Source organism: Thunnus maccoyii, chromosome 9 (assembly GCF_910596095.1).
Source record: "Thunnus maccoyii chromosome 9, fThuMac1.1, whole genome shotgun sequence".
Lineage (NCBI taxonomy): Eukaryota > Metazoa > Chordata > Actinopteri > Scombriformes > Scombridae > Thunnus > Thunnus maccoyii.
In genome coordinates this window covers 17931505-17944304 of record NC_056541.1, presented here as the reverse complement: position 1 = coordinate 17944304, position 12800 = coordinate 17931505, and the positions used below count along the sequence as shown (strand labels likewise).

The 12800-nt window shown below is 37.7% G+C and overlaps 1 protein-coding gene across 6 annotated transcripts in view; it reads left to right on the top strand.

Moving 5' to 3' along the window:
- The window catches only part of stpg2 (sperm-tail PG-rich repeat containing 2), a 59624-nt gene extending 57376 nt beyond the window's left edge, over window positions 1–2248 (top strand). For 5 of the 6 annotated variants that reach the window (XM_042420576.1, XM_042420578.1, XM_042420581.1 and 2 more), the window contains exon 13: window positions 2045–2248. In XM_042420576.1, coding sequence (XP_042276510.1) covers window positions 2045–2224 — 180 coding nt within the window. In that variant the 3' untranslated portion in view covers window positions 2225–2248. Of the gene's footprint in view, window positions 1–1221; window positions 1409–2044 lie in introns of all 6 variants that reach the window. The other variant, XM_042420577.1, reaches the window with a different exon arrangement.
- The last annotated feature ends 10552 nt before the right edge of the window (window positions 2249–12800 follow it).

The window sequence follows — 12800 nt, the reverse complement described above, 5'->3', positions numbered from 1 at the left end:
AAAGCTGAAGTTGTAGATGCTAAAATATTAGAAATTAATAGCAATTTTACTTTTAAGATATAGTCCAGTGACCTCCTCTGACACTACAAACGCCCTGCAGTACCAAGACTTGAACAAAGGCTACTGTAGACAAAGAAAAAAAAATCACTTCATAAGCTGCCCTGAATCTTACCTTACTTCACACTAAACTTTGAGAGATATGAAGTAACAGATATCAGGATAAGTCAAATACACCAGAGTGCACAGCTCCTCAGTCTTAAGCAAGTTCTTTGTTTAGGTGGTGTGTGTTCATATCTTGACAGACACTGTGAAGCTGTTTCACATGAGGTGGCAAGTTGATACTCCGTCAAGGGACGCGGTTTATGAGACAGTTTAGTGGACTGCAGTAAAAACCAGGGCAGTTGGTGGAAAATGTGAAGAATTGTCCTGTTTTCAAGCCAGAAGACAACAACAACCATCATACTAGTTTTCAGCCACTGCCTTCCACCCAGTCATTCGTTCATTCATTCATTTTTTTTTTTCTTGCACAACGTTCTGTACAACGGGACTGTTCTGTGTTTCAGCTTTATGCAATTGTAAAACAACTTCAAGGCTGGTTTAACATTAACCTGCTGAAGGAGGGAAATTTTCTTTGTCTGCTTTTTGTGATGACAGACATGATCTGGATGTGTGAACCTCAAGCGCATAAATTTACACTGAGAATGAACTTTTTGGTGATGTAGGAGACATCTTGTTGAGTAGTATAGATGTAATTTTTAGCATTTTTAAACAGGTAATTGTGTAACTTTTTGTGTAAAAGCCATGTCAAACACATGATTATTCCAAGCAGAGTATTTTTATGTCTTAAAATAGTGGTTCTCAAAGGGGTCCTCGAGGAGGTTCCAGGGGTCCCCAGCAAAAAAAAAAAAAAAATTTCACTATAATTCCATCCATAAGTAACACAATGACAGAATGTGTGACTATTTTGATCGTGGGTTTCATACACTTTCTGTAATAAAACATCTAAAAGCAAAAATCCTACCAGATTGGGGACCCTGGGACAAAATCTTGCCCGTGGTCTAATTTGTGTCAGGTTAGCGGTCCTTGATGTGAAAAAGTTTGAGAACCACTGTCTTAAAACATTCCCTTTTCCTTTGTGTGTATGACACAAAGCTATAACTCTTACTTTGCCTCATTGTTTCCTTTCTTTTTGTTCCTTCCTATTTCTAATTGTGTCTGCAGTTGAGTCCAGGCATCATGAACACGGTGCTGAAGGGCACCTTCAACGTGACGCTCAACAACCCTCTGTGTACCTCCTGTTCCTCCCACGTGGCCCCTGGCCCGATAACGGAACACAAAACCATTAATGCTGTCTCACCCAACACCTTCATCACCAGTAGCACTTCCTAGAGCTCTCTGTGGGTCAGAGGTGAGGGGTGAGGGGTGAGAGGGTAGTAACAGGTTAATCCTTTCAATTCATATTCTGGAGAAAGCTGATTTTTCATGAATATTTATGGTTAAATCCATTTCTGTTGAATGTATAATAGATCATGAGTGAGATTATTTTCAATTATTGAATTGTAACATAACAAAGCTTATTCATTAAATGAACAGGAAAGTGGTTTTAGTGAGATCTTGCATGGATATTGCAATAGTATTGTGCAATTCAAAACAAAGCTTGAAGAGGTTTTCTGAACAAACTGTTTTAGATGAATTGTGATAGTGACAGTAATCACTTGAATATTTCATAGCTTGTTTAAGCTTCTCTCTGTTGGCATTGTTATTTTGAAAACTTGTATGTGTGTGTTTTATGGGTGTGTGTGTGCGTGTCTAAGCCCAAAATTTGCCAACAAATAATGCACAGTAGATCCCCAGAGCTGTTGTTTTGGTAATACTCCTCATTTTTGTGCGTGTTAGAAATTGTTAGAAATTGCCCTCACAGTTAATTTCACAGATAATTTACTAATTAGAGCAGCTAATAACTTGTGACTTTTTAAACCTAAAATTTACTGGAGCAATATACTGACTGATGAATTTATTTTCTTTGCTTTTTTAATAATTGCAGGTGGGTGTTTGGAGGAAGATGACTGCTCTTTCTTCAGTGTCGCATGGAGAGATACGTACAGTGCATCTACAGCTGTTGGTTTCCTCATCCTTTCCTCTCAGTAATGACAAGCTTGACACACTGATTCAGCTGTTTTTGTGGATCTGTTCTCTCTGCATAAGCCACTTTGGTAATCAATAACAATTAAAGAGCTATTAATATGAATATTGTCTAAAGTGTTTCCAAAGCAGCTCTTAAAAAAAGAGAAACACGTGGCTCTTTATTTTCTTAAAGCAGCAATCAAAAAATCAATTCGTCCTCATATATAAAGTATAGTTTAAAAGTTCAAAAATATTTTATTTTTACTCATGTTGCAAGACAGATCGCCATGCTGCTCACATCTGCTAGTGACAGGAAACCTGGGAAAGTCTGCATCTTTTCTTCCTGAGGTGGGGATTGTCAGAAATCATGTTTTATTTAATGACAGTGAACCAGCACAAGAGACAATTATAAAAAATGCCATTAGAATTCCTAAAGATTCGTAGCCATACATTATTGCTTAGCATGCATAAATCATGAAGCCATTCATTATGTATATTTGTGCTGACTACCAGAGAAACAGGTGTGAAAGTCATATAAAAGACTCATGACTTATGTTCCAATTTGGTTGTACACTGATATGCTTTGCTCATTAATCAAATTAGCCTCATCTTTTGTTTAATGCACACACACACACATGCTGCACCAATGCACCAACATGCATTGTTTTGGTCTCATTCTTGGTGCGATTGCTTGTCTTGTTGCTTGTGCCGTGTTTTGCTGTTTTTGGTTTGGTTTTAACTGAGCATGCAGAGGAGAGATCTGTCCAAATTTCACTTGCCGGGCTTATGTGGCTACAACATTAAATATTGAGTGTACAAATACTCTGATGCTTTCAAACACCTGTAAGAGGAGAGAGGCTGGATAGAGAGAGAGAGAGAAGAAAATACGTGTGGAGCAATGATAAAGGGAAATACGCCCTAAATTTAAGAAATCTAAATTAGCGTCCTCACCTAGAGCGACTACGGTTAAACACAAGCTCAATAAGTTTCTCAGGTGATGCGGTAATTCAAAGACCACTGAAATCTCAAGGTCTGCCACTGGCTACTAGGGATACATTTTTTAAATCAAGGACTTTTGATATACATTTTAAAGTCAAGCGTAGAGAATATAAAAAAAAAAAAAGTAAAAAAGAGAGGGAGGAATAACTTTCTATATGAAAGTAAATATGAAAACAGCTGAAAGGTGAAAAGTGAAACAAGTTTCTGACCTTGTACGTCTGGTATCAGAGAGGTAGAGATGGTTGGCTGTGATGAGGCGATGCAGGCGGTTCAAAGTGTCAGATAAACTACTTTTACTGGCCGTTACTACTGGAGAGTGTAGATTTATGCTCCTCTTCTCTGCTGATCACTCACTATAAATCAGATATTCATGGCTCTGTGTGTCCACAGGAAACAAAGAGGGACAGGAAGAGAGCCACAAGAAGTGTTTAAGCATCAGAAGATGCACAGATGACACTATGCATATAGATCTAGTTTTTAAGATGCAGTTTAGTCATATCTGATCTGGACAACCTTTCCAGTGAATGACTGCACCCCCCTCCCTCTTATCCACTTCCTGTGTAGAATCCATCTTGTTGTGCTGTGTTCAAAATGTCTCATTCAGAGTAACAGGTTCGACTGAGTACCATGTCTCTGATTGTTCCTGTGGGCCTTTTAGCCTAATGAGGTGTTTACCCCCTATCATTATTCAGCTGGGAGCGGAGCAGAGGGAGATGGAGGAGAGAGGGAAGGGGAGGGAGAGGATGGGCAGAGCAAAATGGAGACAGAAGAAAGCAAAGGAAAAGAGGTGAAGAAAAAGAGGATGTAGAAAAAAAATTTGAGATTGTGTACGGGCAGGGAAAAGATCAGAGAGCTGAAAGAAAACTAGAGGCTGAGGAGGAAAGAAAGCGATCGAGGAAGGGGAAAGAGCCTGGTGTTATTTATGCCTCCCTTGGCACTCGTCTTTACCTTTTTTTCCCTGCGAGCTGTTTTACATCGGCGATCTAATTAAATCAAATAAATCACAGTGCGTGCGCACACACATACACACACACACAGCCACAAAAGCCCCTCCTGATTCTGAGATTGTGAACATCTCCTCCCCTTACCCCGCCACCCCCCGACTGAATAAATCTCGATTATGGTGCATTACACGGCACATCATTCATGTTGTTTATAGGTCTAAAATATGCAAACAGACCAGGGGCATAAAAGTGATCGATGCTCAAATGGGCCTTTTTCTCTGTTCTGTTCTCATCTCTCACATAGTACCAAGCACCGTCACTTGCAGATGTCTTGTGTGGGATGAAGACATATTGTATTGTGTCCTTGCGCTGGTCCCCTCATGATGGCTGTTTTCATTGTCTTTGTGCCCAGGCATCCAAAAAGCATTTTTATTACCTCATTTACTAAAGCGCTCTATTCAGCCATTATTTAATCTAATTAGCTTTACCAAACCTTGAAGCTGTCCCCGAGAGATCTCTTGCTAATTGTAAAGTAGAGGTTGATCAGTATTTTTATTGGTAACAGTAGTGTAATGCATGAAACACATGCATGCGAGGGGCAGCTGCTTAAGCTGCAGACTGTTTCCAGGAAATAACTGCTTCTGGAGGATAATTGTTCGGGCATATGTTGTCCAAATATGTTGTTAGCAAATGTATAATTTTTTGGCCAAACCAAGCATGAAATTAATATTCGTATTCCATGGTAATCATAGCTTTCTCAAGGCTTAAACGTTCCAACTGTTCAAAAAGACAAAACTACGCAAATTGTAATATATGTTTATGTTGCATAGAGTTTGTTTTAATCCTTTTTTATTTCCAGAAAAGATATTTCAGTGGATTGTTCATAAAAGTTGACATTTATTTCGAGTCCTCCAATGTGTTTTTTTTTTTAGTGTTTTCCCATGACAGCACTTAAATACAGTACTGAGTGAGTTTAAAGATGTAATTGTACTGTTTTGCTGTGGCATTTTAAAGTCAGTAGTTCACCTTGTTTGAGGGTATTTCTGACTGTTAGCTATACTGTATAGTCCTATAGTTCACCTTTAAAATCATTAAAAATATTTTTTTTTGAATAAACATGGTTTCTCATGTCTTTATTTTGTGATAGAAATAAAATCTTGCATACAATTTTGTTCTTGTTCTGGTTTTCTCTTCTTGTAAGTAACTTGAAGTCCAGCTTCAAATATTCAAAATCAAAAATATTGTGATGCATACTATGAATTTTAAAATATTTGAAAATACAATTTGACATTTTGTCCATGTTATCCAGCCTTATCGCCACTGATTTTAATGATGTTTACATGCTGGAAGCTTTAATATTCAAAAACCACACACCTGATTGTGAGATGGATCAAGATAGACGCCTATAGACGCCTCGTATTTACCACATTCTTTTTTTCCCATTATGATTGAGTCCAAGTCATCGTATACTAAAGTATTTCTCTGTCAAAAGTCAAAGTCATTGGTGCAACTCACCAGAGATCAAACTACTTTTATCAATCCTCTGTAACTCAATCCGTCAATACATGCAAATGTAAAGCTCTGTATTTAGCTACAATCATCTTGAGGTTGACAGATATTCGCTGGCAAATACAGCTTGGTGGAAAGCCAGATTAGCCGATGTCTTTAATTAAAGGAGATGTACAGTAGTGCAGAAGAATCGATATGGAGGTTAACAAGTGCTGACAAGGGCAGACGAGACAGCGAGGCTTCATTTAGATACAGTGAGAAGAACGAGGCAGGGTTACAATTAGTGCCAGTCAGTGCTCAACTCTTCCCTGCATCTATCCACTTTTATTCTTGGAGCTGCTGTGGATAATTCTTTTCTTAATGTAGTGCACAAGAGCGTGATGAGAAGCTCATGTTGTCAGGTAGCTGTTTGAGAGTTGTGCAGTAATGAGATTTACTCATGCATCTTGAAGGGAAAGGTATTAAAATGCATGCAGGTTTTTTATGTAGATTTGATGATGTATAATGCTTTATTTCCTATGATTACAAGCACCCTGATACTGGTTTCATTCAGGACTTCAGCTGCTTCATTTTGTCCCATAAGACAAAATGTTATGTTTTCTCGCAGTGTTGCTGCAGGTACACAAATCTTAAGATTAATTAAAAAGTTAAAAATGCAAGTATTCCACACGCTGCCAAACACTAGCTGGCTAAAAATCTTGACTAAAAAAAATGTATATATTTTTTACACTTGGCTGCATTACTTCTACTTTCCTCTACTTCACTCTCACAAACACACACACACACACACACACACACACACACACACACACACACACACACATTGTCTCTGGATCATTTCATCAACATCTTTTTCTCCCCTGTCCCGCCCCCCCCCCCACACACTCACACACTTTCCACCATACTGTAGCTGCAAGTTACTGATAAATTATTTAACTCTTGTCTGAGACAAAATGTCTCCCTCATTTGAAAGTTTTAAACTCTAGTGCAGTGATTTTTTTTCCTGACCTCATACTTGGAGGTAATGATTTTAAAGGAGGAGAGCAGTATTTTTACACTTTTTGGCTCCTTAACTCCTCATATCTTCACTATCTATCAATACTTTACATAAGGGACACATTCAGCGTCGTAACTTTGATAAGCAAACATGGTCGGAAAGAGAGCCAGAATACAGTAGATTTTATAGTAAAGGCTGCAATAAAAGACTATTTTTTGCAGGTGATGGACTCAGAAGTGCTCTTTCTGTCCATTCATGTTTTGTAGTCTTCAATCTGAGACAATTTAAGTAGATTAGACAATCACACCTGGATGTTTAATGCACAGCATTTTTTTTTACAGCTTCAAGGTGTGAGCTATTTCCTGAATGCAATTTATCAACAGACGTTTTTAGTTTATTTCACAGTATAATAATAATCCACTGGGGTCATTATCTTAATTATTATCAAAAATGTATCACATTGCGTGGATGTATTGTCTCATTTGCAGCTTTTATACTTCATACAGTCCACATCCTTATGTGTATGGAGCATCAGTAAATATTTTATAGAGAGTAAGTGATATAATGAATATTTATGCTCTGAGATATTTAACATCTGAGCTATTTCACTTCACATCTCAAGATTAACATTTTCTATTTAAATATATAAACAATCAGCTGTCTTACATTTGATGCTTAGTCAAAGAAAGCTCTTACAATTTTCAACACACACACACATACGCATACACACACACACGCACACACATTTTGGTCAGGACTCCTTCACTGACCAAAATAGCTATCACTGTTATTTTAATAAAAACACAGCAACAAGTGCAGCGGACATAATATAGATATATGGACCACTTTATCTTCAAGTAAGGTGAGTCAGATACACCCTCTGTCTTCTGTCTCTGACAGCTGTTTGTGTGTATTTAACTCTTTGCTGTGCTTTTGTTGATCTTATGGAGGTTTGTCTGGACACTGGAGTTGTTGTATTGTATCTGCTGTCAACACAGACATTTGAAATATCTCCACTGTTGTATCTATTAGCAGTTCAGTCACCTGTTGATAGTGTGATTGGTGAACCTGTGCAGAAGGCCTGTTACACTAATTGCTTGTGAGAGTTGCATCAGTCTTGTTTTGTTTTCAAGCTGTGCTGCATAATCGGCTGTGAATCTTTAAGGCTGCATGCTAAGCATTTAGACGAGAGTCTGTAGGTCATGTATTTGTTACATGCATTGATGCTCTTTCATGTGAACATATCGTTTTAGATCTGAGAATGTTTTTAGTGTTCAGTCATTTCAGACAGTTTTCAGCACTGATTTGTACCTGTGTCAGACTGTAAGCTTTGTAGTCCTAAGAAAAAAATATGCATGAGTCATGTATTCATAATGTGTATTGTTTTTAAATATGAACTATATCTGTTATGTGGTTTCATGTGTTACACGTCAACTAAACAGCACTACAAATCTAGATTTGTTGACTTTGTCAGTAAAATGACACATTAATCTGCTTCATATTGTGTTAAGAGGTCCTGTGGGACTTGCTAAAACTACTAAAATACTACTTTCATTGTGAAAACTTTAAATGAGGAAATTAAGGCAACATTTCCCAAGCATTTTTTGTTAGTTTAGTGAACTTCATGGTACAGTATTGAGTATGACAAACTCAATAAAATACAGTAACTGTAACAGTGAACTGAGTAGAGCCTCGGTGAAAATGCAAAGACAATGAGTTCAACCAACTTGATTAAAGTCAACGTATGAATTACATCAGATTTGATATAAACTGAGTAACGTTCAAAAGAATTGCAATAAAACTTGAGTTGCATCAACAACAAAGAAAACATTTCTACCTACTCTTCTTTTTTGGGTGTGTCAAAATGACAGTTCAAATTTGAATAATTAGTTTGCATTATCACAGTTTACATTTTAACAAATTATCATCATGTTAACATTCAAGTATTTATTTTATGTTTAATAATCAAATACTGTAACACAGCAGATAAAATGAAACATTGTTTAAACTTACACGCGTAGTTTAAGCAGTTCTGAAAGTAGAATTTGGTTTAAATAGGCTAAAACTGCAATTTTGTGTTCATATTTTACTGTACTAATGTCATTTAAAACCTGTGTACTGTGTGTGTGCATCTTTTTGTGGTTATTCAGTTAATCGCTGCCTGTGAGTTTCTTGCGTTGTGCATATATGAAAGAGAAGATGAGAAAGAACAGCTGGCTCCACTTGTGCATGTCTGCATTCGCTACAAGAACGTGTTCATGTGTTCGCATCCACACACGCCAGGCTTTTTCCATGTGTGTGGGAGTGTCGGAGCGTGTGTGTGTGTGTGTGTGTGTGTGTGTGTTATTGTGACATATTGAATCTATCCCTAAGCTCTGTTCGCTCCAGTGCAGCGGGAGCCTCGGGGCCACTCATCTATCTTCCTGGTCTTTGCTGGTGGGCACAGCTACGGTGATCCTGATTGGCAGTCATTACTGAGCCCCGGCGGGAGGACACGCCTCATTGGTTGAGAGCAGATTTGAGAGCGGGTTGAAATGAAGGATAAAGAAGCGCGAGTGAGCATGTGTGGATTTTATTGATGAGACGGAGGTGTACTCCGGCAACTGTGTCACTTTTCCAAGATTCATAGACATACAAAAAAAGGGATGTTTGAAGAAATGATGCGTGCACATATATGTTCTTACACACAGCAGCGCAGGATGCATTCAGATGTTAATTAAACTGTGTGTGTGTAGTGTCGTGTGTCTTTAAGTTGTTTGCATTCCTGTATGTGTCTGTGCGTGTGGACTGGATATCAGCCCACATGCACGTGTGTGTGTCTGGGTGTGTGTGTGGTCTGGGTGTGCCTCTCTTCATGGCTTTTTAAGCAGCAAGGCACTTTAAATGGAAATGTACTTGACATTTAGGAGGAGATGTAATCAGTGCCCATTAGAAAGCAGCTGATTTCCTCTTCAGAGCTCCCTCACCGCCTTCTCTCTTCCACTGCCTCCCCCTGCGTCTCTCTCTTTTTTTTTTCCATCTCACCACAGTATATCATTTCTTTTTCACACTTTTGATTTATTTCTATTTCTTCCACATTCTGCTGCCTGGGCCTCTCTCTCTCTCTTTCAATCTAATTTACCTGTGCACTCTCTTCCTCTTCCTCTCCCTCCCTTCCTCCTCTGTCTTTCTCCATCAGGGCATTGTAGTTCAAGAATAGATGTCTGATTTCATTTCCACATTTTGCTGCGTTCATCTGTCATTATCAAGGCTCATTCTCAAGCAGATAGCAGCAGCAGCAGCAGTGTTGTATCATGGCAAATCATGCAAAGTAGTGAATCACTGGAGAGATGTTCTGTTTTGTGGGTGTGAGGTTGAGATGGCAACATAACAACACACAAACAAATCTACATGATTGTGAAAACTGCTGCTCTCTCTCATCATTATGAGTCAGGACATTATTGTAAAAATGTACTCTATTAAAGTTAGTGATGACTAGATTAGCAGCCATTGCTATGATATACTTTAATATTCATATAAATGCATCATTTTGTAGAGCATATGATACAAATATCAGTTTATTTAACCTTTTATTTGTGCTTTGTCAGGCCAAGTCTTGCAGTTCTGTTAAACACTTCTGTCATTATTCATCAGTTCAATTGACTGTACAGTCGTAGTTAGTTTTCAGGGAACAATGCTACACCTTCTATGGGATAGTATGTTTGCTCTGCTCTGAATCAGTGGATGAGTTGGTAAATTTGGTGTGTTTTCCCCTTGGTTTGGTCTCTTTTCACACAAAAAAAAATCCAAGTGTACCAAAATGCATCACTAAAAGCCACGTGAGATAAGATAAGCTATACTTTATTGTCCTACAAGGGAAATTTGTCTTGGGCTCCGAGCCGCTGCATCACACAACGCACTTGCCGATAGTGTCACAATGCACTTGTACACACAGAACATAGATCATACATACATACATTCAAGATTAAACTTTAAGTTTAAACTTAATATGTTTAAACGTGCTTAAATTCACATGTTGAGTGAGACAGTATACTTTTAGGGATAATAAAGGGGAATAGAGAAGAAAGGGAAATGAACACAATCATTTAAAAAAGCCAAGTATCGTCAAACCAGATAATAGATAATCAAATCATTGTATCCTATTCTGTAAATGAAATCATACAGTACCACTACTGTAAGTAATTGCAATAAATAGACCATAGTTTCAATTAAAAAAGCCAAATAAAATCAAGATAGTAAGATAGTAAGCAGTCAAATCACAATCACTTAGTTTCAAAATAAACTCCACTACTTGTAGCTATTTAGTATCTTGATGGAGGATGGAATAAATGAGTTCTTGTACTGGTTCAGTCTGTTTTTTGGGATTCTGAACCGTTGGCCTGAAGGCAACACTTCAAATTCAGAGTTCAGGATGTGTGTTGGATCATTCAGAATTTTCTGTGCCTCTCTGAGCACAGATTTTTCAGATGAAGACTCAGTGCCAATAGGTTACCATACCATACTTGGATGCTGTAATGAAGTACGCTTTTTTAAACCATTTGGTAAAATAAAAACAAAAAGTACATTCTCTGTTGTAGCCTGGAGCAGAGATTTTCATTTCATTTTCATTTCATTTTCATGCCACGTGAGTGCGCTGTCAACGTGATCACCAAGATAAGAAAACCTTCACTCTCATTGGTTAGTTGTGTCTTGAGTAAGAATGTAAACACAGGAAAGTCCTGAAGAAGGTCCACTGTCCAAATATGAAGAATACAGCTAGATCTGTCAATCAATCAATTCAATCAATTTTTATTTATATAGCACCAAATCACAACAAAAGTCATCTCAGGGAACTTTTCACATAGAGCAGGTCAAGACCGTACTCTTTAGTTTACAGAGACCCAACAATGAGCAAGCACTTGGCGACAGCAGTAAGGAAAAACTCCCCTTTAATGGGTAGAAACCTCAAACAGAACCCAGCTCTTGGTGGGCGGCCATCTGCTTTGACTGGTTGGGTTGACAATGATTAGTCGATGAATCAGTTAGTTGCTAACTACTATATTAATCACTATTTTGATAATTGATTAATCACCATTTTTTGAGGAAAAAAAAGTCAAAATGTTCAGATTCCAGCTTCTCAAATGTGAATGTTTTCTGGTGTCTTTAGTCTTCTATGACAGTAAACACAATATCTTTGGGTTTTGGACTGTTGTGGAAATTTTCTGACATTTTATGGATCAAACAACTAATAGATTAACCAAGAAAATGATTGATAGATTAATCAATAATGAAAATAATTGTAAGTTGCAGCCCTAAATGCAGCACACTTCATTGTTAGTCCAGGTTCGCCCTTGATTCATTCTCCAGCTAGCTGCTAGCAGCTGTTGATTTCACTCATTTGCATCCCTGCAACCTGCTTTTGGCTACTCACTTGCAGAGTTGTCCACCTTGTAGTTGGATCACCTTCCCACCACAAATGTACTGCTCCAGAATTTGTTTGTGTCCGAGACCACTTCTTCAAAGGGTCTCTCTAAGGTTGTTTTGGTCTGCACCTGAGTAAGATTGCTGCATTCAGATCTACCCAAACAAATCGTATCAAGGGAGACAACGAACTTAAGTCCAAACGGAGTAAACAAATCAGGTTTGAAAATGCCCTTCTTGTAAGTGCACAGTTGCCTAAGAACAAGCTATTTACAAGGTAAATATGAAGTAAGAATGCATAGTGCCTAATAACCTGGTTAGTACATAGTAATAGTACATTATAAGTAATTTTAACAACACCTGAGTAAAACTGTAAAACTAAGTATATGTGCACGACATTCGTTAGTAGGGCTGCAATTTTCATTATGGAGGATACTGAATTAACAATCACATAAAACAGAGGAAAGCAACAAATTCTTCCTTCCTCTTTTTAAATTGGCATTGAATTTTTTTCTTGCAAAATGATTTATACGAATAATCTTTTATCTGAACTGTTGACTTGCCAATTAATTTGTTTGTTAGCTTTTCTAGCAGCTCAGTCAGAGCACATTTTTAGAAAGACCTTCATGACCCTTCTTCAAGGTCAAGAGAGTCATCAATTAATTGGTCAGTTTTTTTTTTATTCATCCACCAATCAGTTAGAAAATAGTGAAAAATGCCCGTCATAATCACAAGAACCCAAGGAGACATTTTTAAATTGCTTGTTTTCTCCGACTAACAGCCCACAACCCAAAAGTATTAATTTATGAAAATGTAACACAAAAAAG